Source organism: Astyanax mexicanus, chromosome 2 (genome assembly GCF_023375975.1).
Source record: "Astyanax mexicanus isolate ESR-SI-001 chromosome 2, AstMex3_surface, whole genome shotgun sequence".
Taxonomy (NCBI): Eukaryota; Metazoa; Chordata; class Actinopteri; order Characiformes; family Acestrorhamphidae; genus Astyanax; species Astyanax mexicanus.
Window position 1 is genome coordinate 39,814,189 of NC_064409.1, and position 24,466 is coordinate 39,838,654.

The window sequence follows — 24,466 nt, forward strand, 5'->3', positions numbered from 1 at the left end:
GTTCGGCATCGCGGGGACCCCGGCACCGTCATCCTGCATGTGGGTACCAACGACACGTCCGCCCGGCGCAGTGAGGTCCTGAAGGAGCACTTTCGCACTCTTCTGGACACCGCTCGCAGACTGACCCGCGCCCGCCTCCTCATCTCTGGTCCGATGCCCACCTACCGCCGCGGGAGCCAGCCGTTCAGCCGCCTCTACGCTCTCCACTGCTGGCTGCGGGACTGGTGCTCTGCTAGTGGAGTTGGCTACGTGGACAACTGGGAGAGTTTTCGGGAACGTCCAGCCCTCTTCCACCGAGACGGGCTTCACCCCAGCCGCCTGGGATCCACCGTCCTCTCTGGTAACATTGAGGCGGTGCTACGCCGGGACTGACTGGCCCTAACCAGTCATACCGGCCAGGTTAGTGGTCTAAGTAATGGGCAGTTTAGTAATATACATTGTTCTAATGAGTTATCTTGCCACTTTCCTGTGCATAAGGCTGTGAGTTTTAATTATGTGCCTTTTTCAGATACAAGTGCATTTTTACCTTGTAGGATTGAGACTATGTCTGTCCCCCGTGTCGCTCGAAACCGAAAAACTCAGAAAATCTGTTTTAATAATCTTATTAAAATTAAAACAACAGCATCCGTCTCTCAGAGTACCAGCAGCGTCCGTATGAAACTAGGGCTATTAAATATAAGATCGCTAGCACCAAAATCAGTTATTGTTAATGATATTATTACTGATAATCACCTTAATGCACTATGTCTGTGTGAAACCTGGATTAAACCTGATGAATATATCGCTTTAAATGAGTCTACCCCCCCAGGTTTTAGCTATTTCAGTTACCCACGCATGCGTGGCGGTGGTGTTGCCACAATCTATGACTCAATGTTAGGTATATCTCAAAACTCACAATTGGATGCTAAGTCGTTTGAAGTTCTTAGTCTTAAAGTAGCAGGCCCGTCTCCTGCTTCCAAAACGCAGCATTCGTTTCTGCTTATAACACTGTATCGTCCTCCTGGACCATACTCAAATTTTATTAGTGAATTTGCTGACTTTCTAGCAGCAGTAATTCTTCTTTCTGATAAGATCATAATTGTTGGAGACTTTAATATCCACTTTGAAAAGGACCAGGATCCACTAAAAATTGCATTTAAATCAGTTTTAGATGCTCTAGGCTTTAAACAAAATGTAATTGGCCCCACTCACCGATGTAGTCATACATTAGACTTAGTTTTGACACTGGGTATTGAGGCTGAGAATATAGTTACTCTTTCTCAACATGACTCAATATCCGATCATTATCTAATTATGTTTGAAATAGTTTTTAATCAAAATATCCTCCTCCCTCCCCGCTATATCAGCAAGCGTAAAATAACAACCGCAATTGCTAATGAATTTGTAAATAAACTCCCCGACTTAACCATCTCCCTTCCGTCCTATGAGCATGATCTCGAGCACAAAACAGAAAATCTACAAACTGTGCTCCGCTCTAACCTTGACCGCGTAGCGCCGACAAAAATAAAACAAATCAGGGATAAAAAGCTAGCACCGTGGTATAATGACCACACACGTACATTAAAACAAACCGCTCGTAACTTTGAACGTAAATGGCGACACACAAAACTAGAATGTTTCCGGCTAGCATGGCAGCATAGTCTCACAGACTACAAAAAAGCCCTAATTAAAACAAAATCCCAGTATATTTCATCGCTTATTGAGAAAAATAGAGACAATCCTAGATTCCTTTTCACTACTGTGGCTAAACTCACCGGCAGTCAAAAACAAACTAGCTCCGTTATCCCTGTCGACATTAATAGTAATGATTTCATGAAGTTCTTTGATGATAAAATTAATAGCATTAGACAAAAAATTCAGTAGAGTGTTTCAGCCCGGTTACAGAAAAAGATTTACTTAGTGTAATTAACTCATCAAAATCAACATCATGTATATTAGATCCAGTACCCACACAATTATTGAAACAGGCACTGCCAAAGGTGGGAAAATCATTACTAGAAATAGTAAATTCATCCCTTAGCATGGGCTACGTACCCAATTCTCTTAAATTGGCGGTCATTAAGCCCATTATCAAAAAGCCAAATCTGGACCCCCGCGAGCTTGCTAATTATAGACCAATTTCTAATCTTTCCTTTATAGCCAAAATCCTAGAAAAATTTGTGTTTAACCAGCTGCGCTTGTATCTACAAAGTAATAGTATGCATGAGGTTTTTCAATCTGGATTTAGACAAAACCATAGTACTGAAACAACTCTACTTAGAGTAACTAATGATTTACTTTCAGCTCTTGATAGGGGCAGTAATGCCATCCTTGTACTGCTAGATGTAAGTGCTGCCTTTGACACCATAGATCACGCTATTCTACTTGATAGGTTAGAAAATCTTATAGGAATTAAAGGATCAGCCCTCACCTGGTTCAGATCTTATCTGAGAGATTGATTCCAGTGTGTTTACTTAAATAACGAATGCTCTTATCAGTCTAGAGTAAAATATGGTGTCCCTCAAGGATCAACCCTGACTCCATTACTCTTTACTCTTTATATGCTACCACTGGGTAAAATTATCCGTAGGCATGGTATTAACTTTCACTGCTATGCTGATGACACGCAACTTTACATATCTGCTAAACCCAACGAGGAGCTCTGTACAAATCAAATAACAGACTGTATTAAAGACATTAAAAATTGGATGACACACAACTTTCTCTTACTTAATTCTGATAAAACTGAGGTCCTTCTATTAGGTCCTAATATTGATAAAAACATAAATGTTAATACTGTAGACATAGACGGTCACTTAATTATACCTGGTAAAACTGTGAGAAACCTTGGGGTCATCTTTGACCCAATTCTTTCGTTTGATGCTCACATATGTAGCATAGTCAAAATTGCATTCTTCCACTTAAGAAATATAGCTAAAATCCGCAGTATACTCTCTCTGGAAGATGCTGAGAAGCTGGTACATGCATTCATAACCTCCAGGCTGGACTACTGCAACGCGTTGTTGGCTGGAAGTCCACATAAATTACTCCATAAACTCCAGCTAGTTCAGAATGCAGCCGCAAGAGTGCTTACCAGAGCTAGAAAGTTCGATCACATTACACCTATTCTTTCATCCCTACATTGGCTACCTGTTAGATTTCGTATAGATTACAAAATACTTCTCCTGACGTATAAATCCCTTAATGGTCTGGCCCCGCATTATCTACAGGAACTCCTTACTCCTTACAATCCGCCGCGTTCACTCCGCTCCCAAGACGCTGGCCTGTTATTAGTCCCGCGCATTAGAAAAAACTATGCAGGAGGAAGAGCGTTCTTTTATAAAGCTCCCCAACTTTGGAATAGCCTCCCTATTAATATACGGGACTCAGACACACTCTCAATCTTTAAATCTAGACTCAAAACATTTCTATTTGCTCAAGCTTTTGAGTAATGTCTCATTACAATTTTCTTCCTCTTACAGCTTATCCAGCAAATATAAACCCTGTCCTAATCATCTGCTTTCTCTTTCTCTCCCCATGTCCTGAGCTGCTGCTACCAGTGCCCATCCCACTCCAGCAGAGTTTTATAAAACCATTCTAACCCCTTTCTCTTCCCTCCCCTCTCTGTTCTCTATCTCTATCTTTCTCACATGTGCTGAGACGCCTGGCCGGCCGGTCTTCCTGGATGTGTCCGTCTGTGGTTCCAGCTTTCAGGAATCAGCCCTGTCCTTCTATTCATCAGAGTTATTACACAACCCTTCTAACTCCTGCTTTTTTTTTCTCTTCCTTTCCTTTCTGTTTTCTCTATCTATCTCTTTTACATGTATGGAGATGCCCTGTTCCTGATGTTCCCAGCCTGGCTCTCCACTGCCCGCTGTGTTGTTCTCCGGCTCTGCAACCCTGCACTGATTACCATTAACACACTCAGTATCTGTTTCTGTATTAGCCATAGCTCTATAGTTTGTGCCCATCACATTCTTATATTCATAAATTAGTACCTGTTATATTAGCCATAGTTCACATTAATTCTCTGTACTGTTTTGTTCTGTTATTTGTTTGTTGTTTGTTTGTACTGAGCGGGTCAACCCGAGTAGGATGGGTTCCTCGGACTGAGTCTTGGTTCCTTCCAAGGTTTCTTCCTCTTAAAGGGAGTTTTTCCTTGCCACTGTGTCACCATAAAATTGGCATCTCTGTGGTGCTGCTCATAAGAGGCGTGGACCTGTTTTTCCTGTAAAGCGGCTTTGTGACAACCTTTGTTGTAAAAAGCGCTATATAAATAAAATTGAATTGAATTGAATTGAATATACGTTATTATTACTATTACCAGGCCTCAACCTTGTTTTTCTTTCTCGAGAGCGCCAGCCCTGATAACAGTTCAATGAGTGACCGAATCACTGAGTGAACGAGAGCACCAGCCCTGATAACAGTTCAGTGAGTGAAGGAATCACTGAGCATTGAGCAAGTTTCCTCGCAATTAGAGTCTCCGCCACCAGATTCGCCGGTGATTCAGTGATTCACAGACCACACAGCAGTTCCCCTGCCGGCCTGTGGGGTCGCTGCTGAGCTTAACTACTGAACTGAGAAATTAACGAATCAGCTGGGGAAGTGATTGGATTCAGTTCGTTCACTCAAATGATTCATGAACGACACAACACTAATTTTTCGGCGTGGTTGCGGCCTACAGCAACCTGTGTTCTAAGTTGAGTCAATAAAGCGACTTAAACTGCCTACTCGGTCCTTCTTTCAGAGTCCAGGCGGACGCTACAATATATTTAAAACCCCTTCAGTCCAGTAACAGCTGTGTTTATTTGTTTTTTAAAGTCACTGGTTAGCACTGGTTGATCTCAGTTCATAATATTGCAGCAAATATCCAGCACAACAAACCCAGCTTTAAACCCAAACCATCGCTGTATAAACAGAGACAGAGGAGAAGTTTTCTTTCAGAAACAGCGAGGGTTACCTGCGTGTTTACTAATCCGTTACTCGTTCGTGCTGGCGTTAAGATCATTTGCATGTTAGGTGGATTTACAGGGCTAACGTGTATTTATCTTATTAATCTTTAGTGATAGCAGGTAAAATCTTGGCAATGAAAGCTATATGAGTCTCGTGGCTCGAGTTTATGGGGCGTTTGGGGACAGTAGAACCAAAACAGCTTAGCTATGTAAGTTAGTTTGCTAACTTACGGAGCTACTTCATGACGCAGATTAGTCCATTCATCATTAAATTATCATACAGTGCAAAGAACAAATGCTGTGTTCAGATGATGTGGTAAACTATTCATCTACATGTTGTTCTTTCTTAGCTATTCATGTGATTTTCTCTATCATTAACAGGGTGGTGAGCTTCCTGAGGGCTTTGAGGATAGTTATCCTGGTGCGTGTCTTTCGTCTGGCCTCTCAGAAGAAAGATCTGGAGAAGGTCACTAGAAGAAAGGTGAGGATCTAAATGGATGCTGGCCATCATTCTTTTATTTTAATTAAATTATATCAATTATTCATATAATGAAATGTTAAACTTAATTACAGTTTGATTATTTCATCATGATTCAGAGAGAATTAAATAAAAAAAATTAAACATTTTGATGTATTTAGAAATAGGTTGGAAAATTATTAAAATCCATCAAAACCTTTTAAAATACACCCAAGTTACTGTTTGTATGCTGATTTGTGGCATTTGTGAATCTTGCAGGTATCTGAGAACAAAAGGCGGTAACAAAAAGGATGGATTTGATTTGGATCTCACCTATGTCACAGGTTGGGATGCTTTACCTAATTATGTAATCTTATTTGAATCTAGATTTTCTGCTTATGGTTTGGGATCCAATAGTTAATAATGTTTGTTGCCATGTCTTTTCCCTCACCTGGAAAGCAGGCACTCTACAGAAATCCCATAAAAGTAAGCTTAACAATTAAGAAAATAAAATAAAACTGAAAAGTCTGTAGAAGGCAATTATTTTAGCTGAATTATTGATTTAAACAGATTTTTATGTAACAATGTTACAATTTGCTGTATTTAGGAAGCTGCCATATTTCTGGACACAAAGCATCCCGATCATTACAGAGTTTACAATCTCTGCAGTAAGTTAGATCATATAATATTATATTATATTGCTGGAGACACTCAATAAATGAGTGGTGCTGAGCATAGCTTTGGTCTTGTTTCAGGTCAAAAAGGCTACGATCCACTGTTCTTCCATTACAGAGTGCAACGAGTGATGATTGACGACCATAACGTACCGTCATTAGAGTAAGTAATGAGCAGCACTTTACTCAAATGCTTCTTCTGCCGTTAACGTTGTGTTCCATTTAGCTTTTATGTTGGATGTTGGAGCTGGGAATAACTTCACACCTGAGTCGACAACGTTCTGTTAAAATAACTGTACAAAATATGTCGAAAAAATGTCTTACCCTATAAGTGAAACTTGCACCTGTACATAACTAGCTATTTTTGAGGTGTGTATGAAGCACTGTGGAACAGGGTCATGAAAAACCTGGAAAAGTCAAGGAACTTGAAAATAGTCATTTTCAGGCCTGGATAAGTTTTGGAAAAAAACAAACAAAAAAAAAACAAAGTCAAAGTCAAATTTACTCTTTGTGATCTTTGTGTTTCCATTTATCGACTCTGTTTATCGACTGAGAAAAGCTATTTAAAAAATAATTTGATAACTTGATTGGAGTTTCAGATGGAATATAACTGTAAATTCACAGAGAAAAATCTAGGTGTTTAGGCTGTAATTAAGCTCTTGCTCTCTTCCACTCTTTGGGAAGCATATTGGTTATATATGCAAGTAAATTACCAGTAATGGTGACAAGAAGGCAACATTTAAACAGATGCATTTAAAAGCTGTTAAAAAATAAAGAATCTACACAATATAGACACAACCTAAACATATTCCCTGACAGCCAGATATATGCCAAATTAGTTTATTTAAAAATTGATTCTGTTCAAAGTTTTAAACAGAAGATTCTATATCATGTTTGATGAAAGTGTGAAATACTGTTTACAGGTTAAACATTAGAAATGTTTACCAAATGTTTATGGGCCTGAGCTGATTAATACATCAGTGCAGAGTGAAGTAATTTAGCCCTACATTATGGAGCGCTCAGAATTTGACACATTTTATTATTGAAGATTGTGTCTTAGCATTGCTTAAATAAATGTTTTTTTTAATTATTTAAATATATTTAATGTAAATATAGGCCTACTATAATCAGTTTTGATATACATTCTTGTCTACTCTGATGTTTTAAACACGCTATGGTCATTAAAATGTGCTGCGAAAGCATAGAAAAGGCACAGAAAATAATTTAAATTTATAGGTTAACACTATTTGTAATCTACATGTGTATACATATTTTACCCTTGTTTTCTTTTTTTCCAGAGGGAATTATAAAATAAGCTAAAGACTTTCATGTTTACTACAACTTAATTATTAATCATGTACCAGTGTTTTATAGCAAATGTAACCAAAAAATGTCCCACATTATATGTCCCAGGTTATAATTTTTTGCATTGTCAGCGATACCAGACGCACATTCACACACACAATGGAAACATGAACAGCTAGACGTGCTAATGAAACGTAAAATACTACTGCTTTTACTACTGTTGATGTTTGGTGCAGCCATCTTGCGTTCTGAACTTGTGGGTTTATTCCAGTTGAAATGTTCTACTTAGAACTTGGAAATTTCCAGTTCTGAATTCCTACTTCAGATGGAATGCAGTATAAGGATTCACATTAGAGCTCGACCCAACCTGCCCCATACACTGTCATTTTGAGCCAAAGCCCGAATTAAACCTGACCTTTTTTGAGTAAGTAGAGCATTAAAACTGAGCTTTTAAAAAACATTTTCGTTCTGTTTAGAATGAGTGAAGAATGAATAAGACCTATTATTTAAGAAAAATATTATTAATTATTAGGAACAGATCTCCAAAAGATTATAACATGAACAATGCAAACAATGATCCAAAGGCCTAAACATTAGGCTACAACAATGTCTGAATGACTTTCCTCTAATCTAGTATAATATAACATGGTTTAAGAAAAGAAAATAAATTCTTTTATAATTTTATTTATATATTTTTTCCCATTTTCTCCCCAATTTACACAGCCAACCCACTCGTTAGGACTCCCCCTATCACTAGTAATGCCCCAACACACCAGGAGGATGAAGACTAGCACACTCTTTCTCCGATACATGTGAAGTCAGCCACCGCTTCTTTTCGAGCTGCTGCTGATGCAGCATTGCCAAGCAGCCAGCACATTTGGAGGAAAGCGCAGCGGCAGGTGAAGTGCGTAATATGGACAGTGTGCGCTTTGCACTTGTGCAACTTTTTTTTAAAAACAGTTTGATTTGTTTCTGCTATATTTTGATTCATAGCTTTATATAAAATGAAAATAACTTATAACTATATTTTCTTTAGCCCGAGGAACCTGAGGAAAGTGGTGGGAAATCTCGAGCCAGGTCAGACCTTGGGTTGGGTTTGGGCAGAGAACCTAAGCTCTTATTCACATATTGAACTTTGTGTTATTGTGTTCTCAGTGACATGTTGAACTACACTGCCAGTTTGAGGGAATGTCATTGCCATCCACTGCAAAGGAGGCAAAGGTGATGCTGAAGTTTTCACTGATTTAAAGACATCATCAATGTTTTCTATATGTATTTGATTTGATTTTTAGGTTAACCCATCACCATAGTTGTTCAGCTGAATGTTTAAAGCCATATCCAAACTGGATTCACTTATTCATTTTAGCTGAGCAGGGTTTTTTTTCACGGGTACGATGGTGTGTACATGGTTGATTGACAGCGTTTAGTTTGAGAGTGCGCAGGTACTGTATTTCTCCTGAGGTGAGGTGAATGTGTATGTATATATTCAGTGTGTCAGAACTGCTCCTTTAGTTTCTGCTGTGCTCAGTTGAAGACGGAGACCATGTAGTTAAACATACAGCTCTGGGGAAAAAAATGGTTTTCATGCATCTTGGCATGTTCTCCTCCACCAGTCTTACACACTGCTTTTGGATAAGTTTATGCCATTCCTGGTGCAAAAATTCAAGCAGTTCAGTTTGGTTTGATGGCTTGAGATTATCCATCTTCCTCTTGATTATATTCCAGAGGTTTTCAATGAGATTTTTAAGTGGTTTCTTTTTTTCCCAGAGCTGTATGTCTGCACTCTCCTACAAAAGTATTGAAACACTGAGGCCAATTGATTTTTTTTTTTCTTCTGCTCTAGTGAAAACATTTTGGTGTAACAAAAATATAATTTAAAGATGAATATTGAAGACAAATTGGTAAGTTCGGACAAAAGCTGAATTGTTGACCTTTTGTCTCCTATTCATCTTTTAATGTCAAACCCAATTTGTTTTCAGTCTAAAGCAGAAATAAAGAAATGAGACTGACTTATCAAGTACTTTTGGGGGGCAGTGTATGTTTAGGGGCTGTTTCCTGTGTAGTTCCAATTAAAATCTGCAGTCAGTCTGCTCCTTTCAGAGTGACTGCACTGTTATGTGTATTGGTTATGTAATTTAATGCTCCTGGGCATTGCTGTGTTTGTTGTGCAGGTGTGGGAAAGGGCAATGGCAGTGATCTGAAGGTGCGGATCATAGTGAAAAGAGAGCAGGTGTTCCAGTGTGTCTGTGCCACGCAGACGAACTGTAGGGTAAGCTAACTTTTAAAGGTTTTCTACAGTATAAAACTGTATTTACTTCCTCATAGTCAAATGACAAGAGTAGTTTCAGTACAAAAAAGTGAAAAACTGTGAACCTTAAACACAGTGGTTTCCTAATTAAAACCAGAGCTATATGGCATATCCAGAACAGACATGTGAAGTGGGCTAATCCCACAACCCCTAAATGATTTAGTAGTTTAGGGTGATTTCACACCTACTTTTTTTATTTGTCAAAATAAACTGTTCATATTTACGTGTAGTGCTGTTTGTTTGGACATGGATGAGTACAGTAATCACAACTGCAATGAGACTGCTGAGAACTGTTGGTCTGAACTCTGAATTGGTTGGTTTGTGATGAGAACATGATCTGACCTTGATCCAACCCATCTGTCAAGCATACTCAGTTTTAAGATGTGGAGTCAGTCAAATGAACACATGCCACCTCTGCTGTTGTTCCATGTTAAACTGCACAGAAATCTGTTTACTTTCTTGCTCCCAGCCAAGACAGCTCTGACCAACAACCAAAGAGATTACAAAGATTGTTGTGACTCATTTTGGTGAGCTTGAATTTTATCCTCTGTTAAAACAACAAACCATGAGGGAAATGCTCCAAGAGAATCAATTAATTACCTGACTTGGACCAGAGCAAACAAACTATAGTGTGAAAAAACAGCCTTACATACACTATTAAAAGATTTTGTACATACATACACTAGTGAAAGCGTTTGTGAATCGGTATCATCTTAACCCCAAATCATATTTTAAATATGTACTAAAGAACAACTTTTAAATATTCAATAAGCTCATAATATTGAACCTTTAAAGACAGTAGCAGCCCACTAAAACATAAATCACATTGTAATTGTTGGGAAAGGTCTTTCAGATGTTTGTCTTATGTTCCTTTGTGTTTATTTTACTGTTCGCTCATATACTGTGTTCTCATATTTTACCAGCTGTTCCCAGATACTGAAAACAATGCCGTGGTGATCAGCTTTCAGGAAGGGCCAGTGGTTTGTGGTGATGTTAAGGTCATGTTTGAATCCAGGGCTGTAAGTTCCCAATCTATTGTAACGTAAGAATGATTTTATGGACATCGTTTTTTCCAGTTGTTTGGCAAAATGTTTTTTCTCTATTGTTCTCTATGCCCAGGGTCTTCCAAAGGGGTATGAGGACTATCCTTTCTATTTCTGGTTCAACACTTCATTTGTAGAGAACAACAGGTGAGGTTTTTGCTGTCCATTGTCCTCAGAGGCAGACACTGGCTTTGTTTACCTACCAGACCACTCTGGTTTTAGATTTTATATATAAAAATGCCAGGCCACTTAATTCATTAATTAGAATATTTTGATATTTTGTCCCCTCTCAGTTTAGTAAACATTACTGCTTTCAATGTAAAAGGAAAAATCATATGGACTGCTGCTTGAATGCAATCTATAATGCTTTGGTCCCAAAACAGGCTCTATCTGTCAAGGGAGGAACTGGACAACCCACGTAAGTCCAAAACCTGGGACATCTACAAGGAGGACTTTGGTGTGACCGTGTCTTTCAGTGACCCTGCACTTATGTAGCAGACGACACTTGCTTGTGTATCTCAACTAAAACCCTTAAGCCCTGCACAAGGTCTAAATCTTTGCTCTAATGTCGGTTTTCACACACTTATAAAAGGTGAGTGATGTTTAGGGATTGGATTCGGGCATATTGTGCCCCTAAAGCTATAGCTATATAACCTCAACTTTATGTCCATCCCCCACCTTCACTGTAAGAGCTTTTTACTGAGCCGTGCATACATCACAATATTATGCATTTGTTTGTCAAATGTTTTTTTGTCTTTAAATGAAGACAAATGTTTGTGTCAGTTTAGCATATTATGCTTCCAAAATGTAAATCTTACTCTTTAAGCTTGAGTGTACATCAAATAAAGCAATCGAGGCTGCCACTGTGAAATGGTCAATGGTTATGTGTGCAGAAACATTTTTTTGTAGTACACATGTATTGAAATAAATACGAATGTCTCTGTAACACTTGTCTGTCTCTTTTTTGAATTAACAACTGATCTGGGTTGCTGAATTTCTGCAATTGTTTTTAAGGATAGATCTGAGTGACTTGTTTTTTTAGAAGTAAAAAGTCTGGTCTTACAGGTGGGCATGCAACTCTAAACTCTTTAGAATCAGCAGTTTTAGAGGTGACCTTTTTCAGAAGCGCTGTCAGTGCCATTCTCATATAAAAGGCTTAAAATCAAATCTCAAATGTGCAGCTTTTATAATAGTAAATAAAATAATGTACTATGTAATTGTGTAGAACAAAAACTGTACAAACACAAAATTTAATTCTAGAATTGATATACACTATCTGCTGCTGTCAGTACAAATGGATGGCTGGATCAAAAATCAGAGGGAAAATATTAAACTGGGGATTCACAAAAATGCTTTTTCTTAAGTTCTTAAGTTTATACTTAACTTAAGAGGTCTGTTTTGGTTATTTTTCTTAATGTTTATTTTGTACCAAAAAAATGGAATAATAATATATATACCTTTTATGATACACTCACATTTCAGTGCTTGGTTTGACTCTGTTTTTTTATTTTCCTAATGTTTTCTTAAGCCGTCACATCAGTGTATCAGCACTGGCATTCAGAGCCCCTTATTCACCATCGTACTCCATTGGACATTTCAGGGACAACAGCCTTTTTTGCCCAATTATAAACACTCTTCTTGTAAAAGTTATCCAGACATAGGTAAAAAAAAAACAACAACAGTTGAACTATAAAGTATTGAAAGACTAGGATACTAAAAGCCAGTAATGTTAGCCCTGCTTTATTTGTCTCACTATCTTTATATATCAGTTGCTTTAAACATTATAATGTTAAGCATAATTTTATTTATAAATTTAAATAGAACAAAACATAAATGTTGTTTTAATAAACGTTAGCAATAAATAATCTCAAAATAACACATCTAAAATACAGCAGACTAATAGTTTAAACCATTAAACCCAGCCTTTCATTGAGCTGAGAGAAAATTAAGTGTGCTGTTCAATTTCCAACGTTAAGAAATGGGTTAGACAAGCTATACTAATGCACCATCCATCATCTCAGCAGCAGTTCAGCTGTGACTTTTGGAAGAAACCAAAGTCAATAGAAAAGAGCGGGGGGGGGGGGGGGGATGTCTGAGATTTAATATAACAATATTATTTTAATATAACTGTGCATAGTTAATTATTATACTTACTCTGAATTACATAAGAGTGCTAGTAAAATATAAAATAAAATAAATAAATATATATATATATATAAACATTTCGGGCACCGTAGCCCCCACACCTAGTTTTGAATGGTCGTGTCTCCCCTGATTCAGTCAGTAAGAACAAGACGGTCGCCCTTTTCTTCGGGATCTTCAGGGAGTTTGCAGGAGGTGTAATTTAGGGGGAACAATCATTAATGTTGGGTTAAATAATCTAGTGTTTTTTCACTCTGGTGCTGAAGGTCCGCTGCGCTGCTCTTTACTGTTTCCCCTTTACTCTGTTTTCATTAAAAGCCCCTCAGTCTTAAAACAGCGGCAGTAAAACAGGCGGAGCGGTGGGCCTCCAGCAGCAGCAGTAGTAGTGATAACCCTGCCGGTGTAGAGTGGAGCAGCGCGAAGGGAGCTCTTTCAGTCCCGGTGAGTAATTTAGCTAGCTGGCTCTCGGTGAAGCGCGGTCTTATTATAATACCTAACTACAGCGTGGTGAGACTATTTAAACTGAAGCGTGTTAATGGCGAATAACGCTGTAAGATAGCTAAGGCTAGCGAGCTACGGTGGAGCTGGCTAAGCTAATTAGCTTAGCCAGCTCCACCGTAGCTCGCTAGCCTTAGCTTCAGTTAGCCCGATTACCTGCAGCAGCTGCCCGTTCAGAAAAAAAAAACCACAACCAGCGCTGTTTAAGAGCTGCTTTACGAGCTTCTCTCCCAGCATAGGGTGTGTTTTTCTCAATCAGCAGCTGCTTTTAAACCACGCTGTAGTTTAGTATTAAGATCGCGCTTCACCGAGAGTTGAAACAGCCAGTTAAATTACCTAACAGGGCTGAAAGAGCTCCTCTGTTCTCCGGTCTAAATAAACCCAAACACCTTTGGTTTATTTAGATTTAAGTTAGCAGTTTGTTCTCTCTAGACAAAAAACGAAAATAAGAATAAAAAATAAAAAAAAAATGAAAAATAAAAAACAATAAAATAAGGGGGGCGCAGTCTGCGCATGCGCCAGATTTTGCGGCCGCGCGTGCGCAGTAGACCGCAAAAAATCGGTCCACTGCGCATGCGCGCCCGCAAAATCTGGCGCATGCGCAGTGGACCGATTTTTTGCGGTCTTCTGCGCATGCGCCAGATTTTGCGGCCGCGCATGCGCAGAAGACCGCAAAAAAATCGGTCCACTGCGCATGCGCCAGATTTTGCGGGCGCGCATGCGCAGTGGACCGATTTTTTTGCGGTCTTCTGCGCATGCGCCAGATTTTGCGGCCGCGCATGCGCAGAAGACCGCAAAAAATCGGTCCACTGCGCATGCGCGCCCGCAAAATCTGGCGCATGCGCAGTGGACCGATTTTTTTTGCGGTCTTCTGCGCATGCGCCAGATTTTGCGGCCGCGCATGCGCAGAAGACCGCAAAAAATCGGTCCACTGCGCATGCGCGCCCGTAAAATCTGGCGCATGCGCAGATGACCGCAAAAATTCGGTCCACTGCGCATGCGCCAGATTTTGCGGCCGCGCATGCGCAGAAGACCGCAAAAAATCGGTCCACTGCGCATGCGCCAGATTTTGCGGCCGCGCATGCGCAGAAGACCGCAAAAAAATCGGTCCACTGCGCATGCGCGACCGCAAAATCTGGCGCATGCGCAGAAGACCGCAAAAAATCGGTCCACTGCGCATGCGCGCCCGCAAAATCTGGCGCATGCGCAGAAGACCGCAAAAAATCGGTCCACTGCGCATGCGCCAGATTTTGCCGGCGCGCATGCGCAGTGGACCGATTTTTTGCGGTCTTCTGCGCATGCGCCAGATTTTGCGGGCGCGCATGCGCAGTGGACCGCAAAAAAATCGGTCTACTGCGCACGCGCGGCCCCAAAATCTGGCGCATGCGCAGACTGCGCCCCCCTTATTTTATTGTTTTTTATTTATTTATTTTTTTTTTTTTATTCTTATTTTCGTTTTTTGTCTAGAGAGAACAAACTGCTAACTTAAATCTAAATAAACCAAAGGTGTTTGGGTTTATTTAGACCGGAGAACCGATAGGAGCTCTTTCAGCCCTGTTAGGTAATTTAACTGGCTGTTTCCACTCTCGGTGAAGCGCGATCTTATTACTAAACTACAGCGTGGTTTAAAAGCAGCTGCTGATTGAGAAAAACACACCCTATGCTGGGAGAGAAGCTCGTAAAGCAGCTCTTAAACAGCGCTGGTTGTGGTTTTTTTTTTCTGAACGGGCAGCTGCTGCAGGTAATCGGGCTAACTGAAGCTAAGGCTAGCGAGCTACGGTGGAGCTGGCTAAGCTAATTAGCTTAGCCAGCTCCACCGTAGCTCGCTAGCCTTAGCTATCTTACAGCGTTATTCGCCATTAACACGCTTCAGTTTAAATAGTCTCACCACGCTGTAGTTAGGTATTATAATAAGACCGCGCTTCACCGAGAGCCAGCTAGCTAAATTACTCACCGGGACTGAAAGAGCTCCCTTCGCGCTGGTCCACTCTACACCGGCAGGGTCATCACTACTGCTGCTAGAGGCCCACCGCTCCGCCTGTTTTACTGCCGCTGTTTTAAGACTGAGGGGCTTTTAATGAAAACAGAGTAAAGGGGAAACAGTAAAGAGCAGCGCAGCGGACCTTCAGCACCAGAGTGAAAAAACACTAGATTATTTAACCCAACATTAATGATTGTTCCCCCTAAATTACACCTCCTGCAAACTCCCTGAAGATCCCGAAGAAAAGGGCGACCGTCTTGTTCTTACTGACTGAATCAGGGGAGACACGACCATTCAAAACTAGGTGTGGGGGCTACGGTGCCCGAAATGTTTATATATATATATATATTTATTTATTTTATTTTATATTTTACTAGCACTCTTATGTAATTCAGAGTAAGTATAATAATTAACTATGCACAGTTATATTAAAATAATATTGTTATATTAAATCTCAGACATCCCCCCCCCCCCCGCTCTTTTCTATTGACTTTGGTTTCTTCCAAAAGTCACAGCTGAACTGCTGCTGAGATGATGGATGGTGCATTAGTATAGCTTGTCTAACCCATTTCTTAACGTTGGAAATTGAACAGCACACTTAATTTTCTCTCAGCTCAATGAAAGGCTGGGTTTAATGGTTTAAACTATTAGTCTGCTGTATTTTAGATGTGTTATTTTGAGATTATTTATTGCTAACGTTTATTAAAACAACATTTATGTTTTGTTCTATTTAAATTTATAAATAAAATTATGCTTAACATTATAATGTTTAAAGCAACTGATATATAAAGATAGTGAGACAAATAAAGCAGGGCTAACATTACTGGCTTTTAGTATCCTAGTCTTTCAATACTTTATAGTTCAACTGTTGTTGTTTTTTTTTTACCTATGTCTGGATAACTTTTACAAGAAGAGTGTTTATAATTGGGCAAAAAAGGCTGTTGTCCCTGAAATGTCCAATGGAGTACGATGGTGAATAAGGGGCTCTGAATGCCAGTGCTGATACACTGATGTGACGGCTTAAGAAAACATTAGGAAAATAAAAAAACAGAGTCAAACCAAGCACTGAAATGTGAGTGTATCATAAAAGGTATATATATTATTATTCCATTTTTTTGGTACAAAATAAACATTAAGAAAAATAACCAAAACAGACCTCTTAAGTTAAGTATAAACTTAAGAACTTAAGAAAAAGCATTTTTGTGAATCCCCAGTTTAATATTTTCCCTCTGATTTTTGATCCAGCCATCCATTTGTACTGACAGCAGCAGATAGTGTATATCAATTCTAGAATTAAATTTTGTGTTTGTACAGTTTTTGTTCTACACAATTACATAGTACATTATTTTATTTACTATTATAAAAGCTGCACATTTGAGATTTGATTTTAAGCCTTTTATATGAGAATGGCACTGACAGCGCTTCTGAAAAAGGTCACCTCTAAAACTGCTGATTCTAAAGAGTTTAGAGTTGCATGCCCACCTGTAAGACCAGACTTTTTACTTCTAAAAAAACAAGTCACTCAGATCTATCCTTAAAAACAATTGCAGAAATTCAGCAACCCAGATCAGTTGTTAATTCAAAAAAGAGACAGACAAGTGTTACAGAGACATTCGTATTTATTTCAATACATGTGTACTACAAAAAAATGTTTCTGCACACATAACCATTGACCATTTCACAGTGGCAGCCTCGATTGCTTTATTTGATGTACACTCAAGCTTAAAGAGTAAGATTTACATTTTGGAAGCATAATATGCTAAACTGACACAAACATTTGTCTTCATTTAAAGACAAAAAAACATTTGACAAACAAATGCATAATATTGTGATGTATGCACGGCTCAGTAAAAAGCTCTTACAGTGAAGATGGGGGATGGACATAAAGTTGAGGTTATATAGCTATAGCTTTAGGGGCACAATATGCCCGAATCCAATCCCTAAACATCACTCACCTTTTATAAGTGTGTGAAAACCGACATTAGAGCAAAGATTTAGACCTTGTGCAGGGCTTAAGGGTTTTAGTTGAGATACACAAGCAAGTGTCGTCTGCTACATAAGTGCAGGGTCACTGAAAGACACGGTCACACCAAAGTCCTCCTTGTAGATGTCCCAGGTTTTGGACTTACGTGGGTTGTCCAGTTCCTCCCTTGACAGATAGAGCCTGTTTTGGGACCAAAGCATTATAGATTGCATTCAAGCAGCAGTCCATATGATTTTTCCTTTTACATTGAAAGCAGTAATGTTTACTAAACTGAGAGGGGACAAAATATCAAAATATTCTAATTAATGAATTAAGTGGCCTGGCATTTTTATATATAAAATCTAAAACCAGAGTGGTCTGGTAGGTAAACAAAGCCAGTGTCTGCCTCTGAGGACAATGGACAGCAAAAACCTCACCTGTTGTTCTCTACAAATGAAGTGTTGAACCAGAAATAGAAAGGATAGTCCTCATACCCCTTTGGAAGACCCTGGGCATAGAGAACAATAGAGAAAAAACATTTTGCCAAACAACTGGAAAAAACGATGTCCATAAAATCATTCTTACGTTACAATAGATTGGGAACTTACAGCCCTGGATTCAAACATGACCTTAACATCACCACAAACCACTGGCCCTTCCTGAAAGCTGATCACCACGGCATTGTTTTCAGTATCTGGGAACAGCTGGTAAAATATGAGAACACAGTATATGAGCGAACAGTAAAATAAACACAAAGGAACATAAGACAAACATCTGAAAGACCTTTCCCAACAATTACAATGTGATTTATGTTTTAGTGGGCTGCTACTGTCTTTAAAGGTTCAATATTATGAGCTTATTGAATATTTAAAAGTTGTTCTTTAGTACATATTTAAAATATGATTTGGGGTTAAGATGATACCGATTCACAAACGCTTTCACTAGTGTATGTATGTACAAAATCTTTTAATAGTGTATGTAAGGCTGTTTTTTCACACTATAGTTTGTTTGCTCTGGTCCAAGTCAGGTAATTAATTGATTCTCTTGGAGCATTTCCCTCATGGTTTGTTGTTTTAACAGAGGATAAAATTCAAGCTCACCAAAATGAGTCACAACAATCTTTGTAATCTCTTTGGTTGTTGGTCAGAGCTGTCTTGGCTGGGAGCAAGAAAGTAAACAGATTTCTGTGCAGTTTAACATGGAACAACAGCAGAGGTGGCATGTGTTCATTTGACTGACTCCACATCTTAAAACTGAGTATGCTTGACAGATGGGTTGGATCAAGGTCAGATCATGTTCTCATCACAAACCAACCAATTCAGAGTTCAGACCAACAGTTCTCAGCAGTCTCATTGCAGTTGTGATTACTGTACTCATCCATGTCCAAACAAACAGCACTACACGTAAATATGAACAGTTTATTTTGACAAATAAAAAAAGTAGGTGTGAAATCACCCTAAACTACTAAATCATTTAGGGGTTGTGGGATTAGCCCACTTCACATGTCTGTTCTGGATATGCCATATAGCTCTGGTTTTAATTAGGAAACCACTGTGTTTAAGGTTCACAGTTTTTCACTTTTTTGTACTGAAACTACTCTTGTCATTTGACTATGAGGAAGTAAATACAGTTTTATACTGTAGAAAACCTTTAAAAGTTAGCTTACCCTACAGTTCGTCTGCGTGGCACAGACACACTGGAACACCTGCTCTCTTTTCACTATGATCCGCACCTTCAGATCACTGCCATTGCCCTTTCCCACACCTGCACAACAAACACAGCAATGCCCAGGAGCATTAAATTACATAACCAATACACATAACAGTGCAGTCACTCTGAAAGGAGCAGACTGACTGCAGATTTTAATTGGAACTACACAGGAAACAGCCCCTAAACATACACTGCCCCCCAAAAGTACTTGATAAGTCAGTCTCATTTCTTTATTTCTGCTTTAGACTGAAAACAAATTGGGTTTGACATTAAAATATGAATAGGAGACAAAAGGTCAACAATTCAGCTTTTGTCCGAACTTACCAATTTGTCTTCAATATTCATCTTTAAATTATATTTTTGTTACACCAAAATGTTTTCACTAGAGCAGAAGAAAAAAAAAAATCAATTGGCCTCAGTGTTTCAATACTTTTGTAGGAGAGTGCAGACATACAGCTCTGGGAAAAAAAGAAACCACTTAAAAATCTCATTGAAAACCTCTGGAATATAATCAAGAGGAAGATGGATAATCTCAAGCCATCAAACCAAACTGAACTGCTTGAATTTTTGCACCAGGAATGGCATAAACTTATCCAAAAGCAGTGTGTAAGACTGGTGGAGGAGAACATGCCAAGATGCATGAAAACCATTTTTTTCCCCAGAGCTGTATGTTTAACTACATGGTCTCCGTCTTCAACTGAGCACAGCAGAAACTAAAGGAGCAGTTCTGACACACTGAATATATACATACACATTCACCTCACCTCAGGAGAAATACAGTACCTGCGCACTCTCAAACTAAACGCTGTCAATCAACCATGTACACACCATCGTACCCGTGAAAAAAAACCCTGCTCAGCTAAAATGAATAAGTGAATCCAGTTTGGATATGGCTTTAAACATTCAGCTGAACAACTATGGTGATGGGTTAACCTAAAAATCAAATCAAATACATATAGAAAACATTGATGATGTCTTTAAATCAGTGAAAACTTCAGCATCACCTTTGCCTCCTTTGCAGTGGATGGCAATGACATTCCCTCAAACTGGCAGTGTAGTTCAACATGTCACTGAGAACACAATAACACAAAGTTCAATATGTGAATAAGAGCTTAGGTTCTCTGCCCAAACCCAACCCAAGGTCTGACCTGGCTCGAGATTTCCCACCACTTTCCTCAGGTTCCTCGGGCTAAAGAAAATAATATAGTTATAAGTTATTTTCATTTTATATAAAGCTATGAATCAAAATATAGCAGAAACAAATCAAACTGTTTTTAAAAAAAAGTTGCACAAGTGCAAAGCGCACACTGTCCATATTACGCACTTCACCTGCCGCTGCGCTTTCCTCCAAATGTGCTGGCTGCTTGGCAATGCTGCATCAGCAGCAGCTCGAAAAGAAGCGGTGGCTGACTTCACATGTATCGGAGAAAGAGTGTGCTAGTCTTCATCCTCCTGGTGTGTTGGGGCATTACTAGTGATAGGGGGAGTCCTAACGAGTGGGTTGGCTGTGTAAATTGGGGAGAAAATGGGAAAAAATATATAAATAAAATTATAAAAGAATTTATTTTCTTTTCTTAAACCATGTTATATTATACTAGATTAGAGGAAAGTCATTCAGACATTGTTGTAGCCTAATGTTTAGGCCTTTGGATCATTGTTTGCATTGTTCATGTTATAATCTTTTGGAGATCTGTTCCTAATAATTAATAATATTTTTCTTAAATAATAGGTCTTATTCATTCTTCACTCATTCTAAACAGAACGAAAATGTTTTTTAAAAGCTCAGTTTTAATGCTCTACTTACTCAAAAAAGGTCAGGTTTAATTCGGGCTTTGGCTCAAAATGACAGTGTATGGGGCAGGTTGGGTCGAGCTCTAATGTGAATCCTTATACTGCATTCCATCTGAAGTAGGAATTCAGAACTGGAAATTTCCAAGTTCTAAGTAGAACATTTCAACTGGAATAAACCCACAAGTTCAGAACGCAAGATGGCTGCACCAAACATCAACAGTAGTAAAAGCAGTAGTATTTTACGTTTCATTAGCACGTCTAGCTGTTCATGTTTCCATTGTGTGTGTGAATGTGCGTCTGGTATCGCTGACAATGCAAAAAATTATAACCTGGGACATATAATGTGGGACATTTTTTGGTTACATTTGCTATAAAACACTGGTACATGATTAATAATTAAGTTGTAGTAAACATGAAAGTCTTTAGCTTATTTTATAATTCCCTCTGGAAAAAAAGAAAACAAGGGTAAAATATGTATACACATGTAGATTACAAATAGTGTTAACCTATAAATTTAAATTATTTTCTGTGCCTTTTCTATGCTTTCGCAGCACATTTTAATGACCATAGCGTGTTTAAAACATCAGAGTAGACAAGAATGTATATCAAAACTGATTATAGTAGGCCTATATTTACATTAAATATATTTAAATAATTAAAAAAAACATTTATTTAAGCAATGCTAAGACACAATCTTCAATAATAAAATGTGTCAAATTCTGAGCGCTCCATAATGTAGGGCTAAATTACTTCACTCTGCACTGATGTATTAATCAGCTCAGGCCCATAAACATTTGGTAAACATTTCTAATGTTTAACCTGTAAACAGTATTTCACACTTTCATCAAACATGATATAGAATCTTCTGTTTAAAACTTTGAACAGAATCAATTTTTAAATAAACTAATTTGGCATATATCTGGCTGTCAGGGAATATGTTTAGGTTGTGTCTATATTGTGTAGATTCTTTATTTTTTAACAGCTTTTAAATGCATCTGTTTAAATGTTGCCTTCTTGTCACCATTACTGGTAATTTACTTGCATATATAACCAATATGCTTCCCAAAGAGTGGAAGAGAGCAAGAGCTTAATTACAGCCTAAACACCTAGATTTTTCTCTGTGAATTTACAGTTATATTCCATCTGAAACTCCAATCAAGTTATCAAATTATTTTTTAAATAGCTTTTCTCAGTCGATAAACAGAGTCGATAAATGGAAACACAAAGATCACAAAGAGTAAATTTGACTTTGACTTTGTTTTTTTTTTGTTTGTTTTTTTCCAAAACTTATCCAGGCCTGAAAATGACTATTTTCAAGTTCCTTGACTTTTCCAGGTTTTTCATGACCCTGTTCCACAGTGCTTCATACACACCTCAAAAATAGCTAGTTATGTACAGGTGCAAGTTTCACTTATAGGGTAAGACATTTTTTCGACATATTTTGTACAGTTATTTTAACAGAACGTTGTCGACTCAGGTGTGAAGTTATTCCCAGCTCCAACATCCAACATAAAAGCTAAATGGAACACAACGTTAACGGCAGAAGAAGCATTTGAGTAAAGTGCTGCTCATTACTTACTCTAATGACGGTACGTTATGGTCGTCAATCATCACTCGTTGCACTCTGTAATGGAAGAACAGTGGATCGTAGCCTTTTTGACCTGAAACAAGACCAAAGCTATGCTCAGCACCACTCATTTATTGAGTGTCTCCAGCAATATAATATAATATTATATGATCTAACTTACTGCAGAGATTGTAAACTCTGTAATGATCGGGATGCTTTGTGTCCAGAAATATGGCAGCTTCCTAAATACAGCAAATTGTAACATTGTTACATAAAAATCTGTTTAAATCAATAATTCAGCTAAAATAATTGCCTTCTACAGACTTTTCAGTTTTATTTTATTTTCTTAATTGTTAAGCTTACTTTTATGGGATTTCTGTAGAGTGCCTGCTTTCCAGGTGAGGGAAAAGACATGGCAACAAACATTATTAACTATTGGATCCCAAACCATAAGCAGAAAATCTAGATTCAAATAAGATTACATAATTAGGTAAAGCATCCCAACCTGTGACATAGGTGAGATCCAAATCAAATCCATCCTTTTTGTTACCGCCTTTTGTTCTCAGATACCTGCAAGATTCACAAATGCCACAAATCAGCATACAAACAGTAACTTGGGTGTATTTTAAAAGGTTTTGATGGATTTTAATAATTTTCCAACCTATTTCTAAATACATCAAAATGTTTAATTTTTTTTATTTAATTCTCTCTGAATCATGATGAAATAATCAAACTGTAATTAAGTTTAACATTTCATTATATGAATAATTGATATAATTTAATTAAAATAAAAGAATGATGGCCAGCATCCATTTAGATCCTCACCTTTCTTCTAGTGACCTTCTCCAGATCTTTCTTCTGAGAGGCCAGACGAAAGACACGCACCAGGATAACTATCCTCAAAGCCCTCAGGAAGCTCACCACCCTGTTAATGATAGAGAAAATCACATGAATAGCTAAGAAAGAACAACATGTAGATGAATAGTTTACCACATCATCTGAACACAGCATTTGTTCTTTGCACTGTATGATAATTTAATGATGAATGGACTAATCTGCGTCATGAAGTAGCTCCGTAAGTTAGCAAACTAACTTACATAGCTAAGCTGTTTTGGTTCTACTGTCCCCAAACGCCCCATAAACTCGAGCCACGAGACTCATATAGCTTTCATTGCCAAGATTTTACCTGCTATCACTAAAGATTAATAAGATAAATACACGTTAGCCCTGTAAATCCACCTAACATGCAAATGATCTTAACGCCAGCACGAACGAGTAACGGATTAGTAAACACGCAGGTAACCCTCGCTGTTTCTGAAAGAAAACTTCTCCTCTGTCTCTGTTTATACAGCGATGGTTTGGGTTTAAAGCTGGGTTTGTTGTGCTGGATATTTGCTGCAATATTATGAACTGAGATCAACCAGTGCTAACCAGTGATTTTAAAAAACAAATAAACACAGCTGTTACTGGACTGAAGGGGTTTTAAATATATTGTAGCGTCCGCCTGGACTCTGAAAGAAGGACCGAGTAGGCAGTTTAAGTCGCTTTATTGACTCAACTTAGAACACAGGTTGCTGTAGGCCGCAACCACGCCGAAAAATTAGTGTTGTGTCGTTCATGAATCATTTGAGTGAACGAACTGAATCCAATCACTTCCCCAGCTGATTCGTTAATTTCTCAGTTCAGTAGTTAAGCTCAGCAGCGACCCCACAGGCCGGCAGGGGAACTGCTGTGTGGTCTGTGAATCACTGAATCACCGGCGAATCTGGTGGCGGAGACTCTAATTGCGAGGAAACTTGCTCAATGCTCAGTGATTCCTTCACTCACTGAACTGTTATCAGGGCTGGTGCTCTCGTTCACTCAGTGATTCGGTCACTCATTGAACTGTTATCAGGGCTGGCGCTCTCGAGAAAGAAAAACAAGGTTGAGGCCTGGTAATAGTAATAATAACGTATATTCAATTCAATTCAATTCAATTTTATTTATATAGCGCTTTTTACAACAAAGGTTGTCACAAAGCCGCTTTACAGGAAAAACAGGTCCACGCCTCTTATGAGCAGCACCACAGAGATGCCAATTTTATGGTGACACAGTGG

At 38.5% G+C, this 24,466-nt stretch overlaps 3 protein-coding genes and 1 pseudogene across 25 annotated transcripts in view; 2 read left to right on the top strand and 2 right to left on the bottom strand.

Annotated features, from left to right (window-relative positions):
- Nucleotides 1-24,466, top strand: part of LOC125799136 (deleted in malignant brain tumors 1 protein-like) — a 1,283,434-nt pseudogene that overhangs the window by 743,779 nt on the left and 515,189 nt on the right.
- Nucleotides 1-24,466, bottom strand: part of LOC107197253 (scavenger receptor cysteine-rich type 1 protein M130) — a 370,936-nt gene that overhangs the window by 317,961 nt on the left and 28,509 nt on the right. The gene's annotated exons all lie outside the window — the stretch shown is intronic.
- The window catches only part of LOC125799141 (scavenger receptor cysteine-rich type 1 protein M130-like), a 259,014-nt gene that overhangs the window by 212,033 nt on the left and 22,515 nt on the right, over nucleotides 1-24,466 (bottom strand). For 2 of the 8 annotated variants that reach the window (XR_007437981.1, XR_007437975.1), the window contains 9 exons: nucleotides 23,196-23,295; nucleotides 22,876-22,940; nucleotides 22,734-22,757; nucleotides 22,552-22,612; nucleotides 22,383-22,464; nucleotides 18,969-20,517; nucleotides 17,911-18,006; nucleotides 17,740-17,810; nucleotides 16,941-17,503 (listed from right to left, as the gene is read on the bottom strand). The exons of 1 other annotated variant lie outside the window; for it this stretch is intronic. The gene's annotated coding sequence lies outside the window, so the exon portion shown is untranslated. Of the gene's footprint in view, nucleotides 1-16,940; nucleotides 17,504-17,739; nucleotides 17,811-17,910; nucleotides 18,007-18,968; nucleotides 20,518-22,382; nucleotides 22,465-22,551; nucleotides 22,613-22,733; nucleotides 22,761-22,875; nucleotides 22,941-23,195; nucleotides 23,296-24,466 lie in introns of those variants that run through there. 5 more of the 8 variants (XR_007437977.1, XR_007437976.1, XR_007437978.1 and 2 more) reach the window with 5 other exon arrangements.
- Nucleotides 368-11,664, top strand: LOC125799151 (uncharacterized). Of its 2 annotated transcripts, none has more exons than XM_049475207.1 (10): nucleotides 368-4,110; nucleotides 5,313-5,412; nucleotides 5,668-5,732; nucleotides 5,851-5,874; nucleotides 5,996-6,056; nucleotides 6,144-6,225; nucleotides 8,091-9,636; nucleotides 10,599-10,694; nucleotides 10,795-10,865; nucleotides 11,102-11,664. In XM_049475207.1, the coding sequence occupies exon 1, from the start codon at nucleotides 544-546 to the stop codon at nucleotides 1,861-1,863; it is 1,320 nt and encodes a 439-aa protein (XP_049331164.1). In that variant the 5' UTR covers nucleotides 368-543; the 3' UTR covers nucleotides 1,864-4,110; nucleotides 5,313-5,412; nucleotides 5,668-5,732; nucleotides 5,851-5,874; nucleotides 5,996-6,056; nucleotides 6,144-6,225; nucleotides 8,091-9,636; nucleotides 10,599-10,694; nucleotides 10,795-10,865; nucleotides 11,102-11,664. The 2 variants fall into 2 exon arrangements, with proteins under 2 accessions (XP_049331164.1, XP_049331165.1); XM_049475208.1 differs by having other exon boundaries at nucleotides 368-3,906.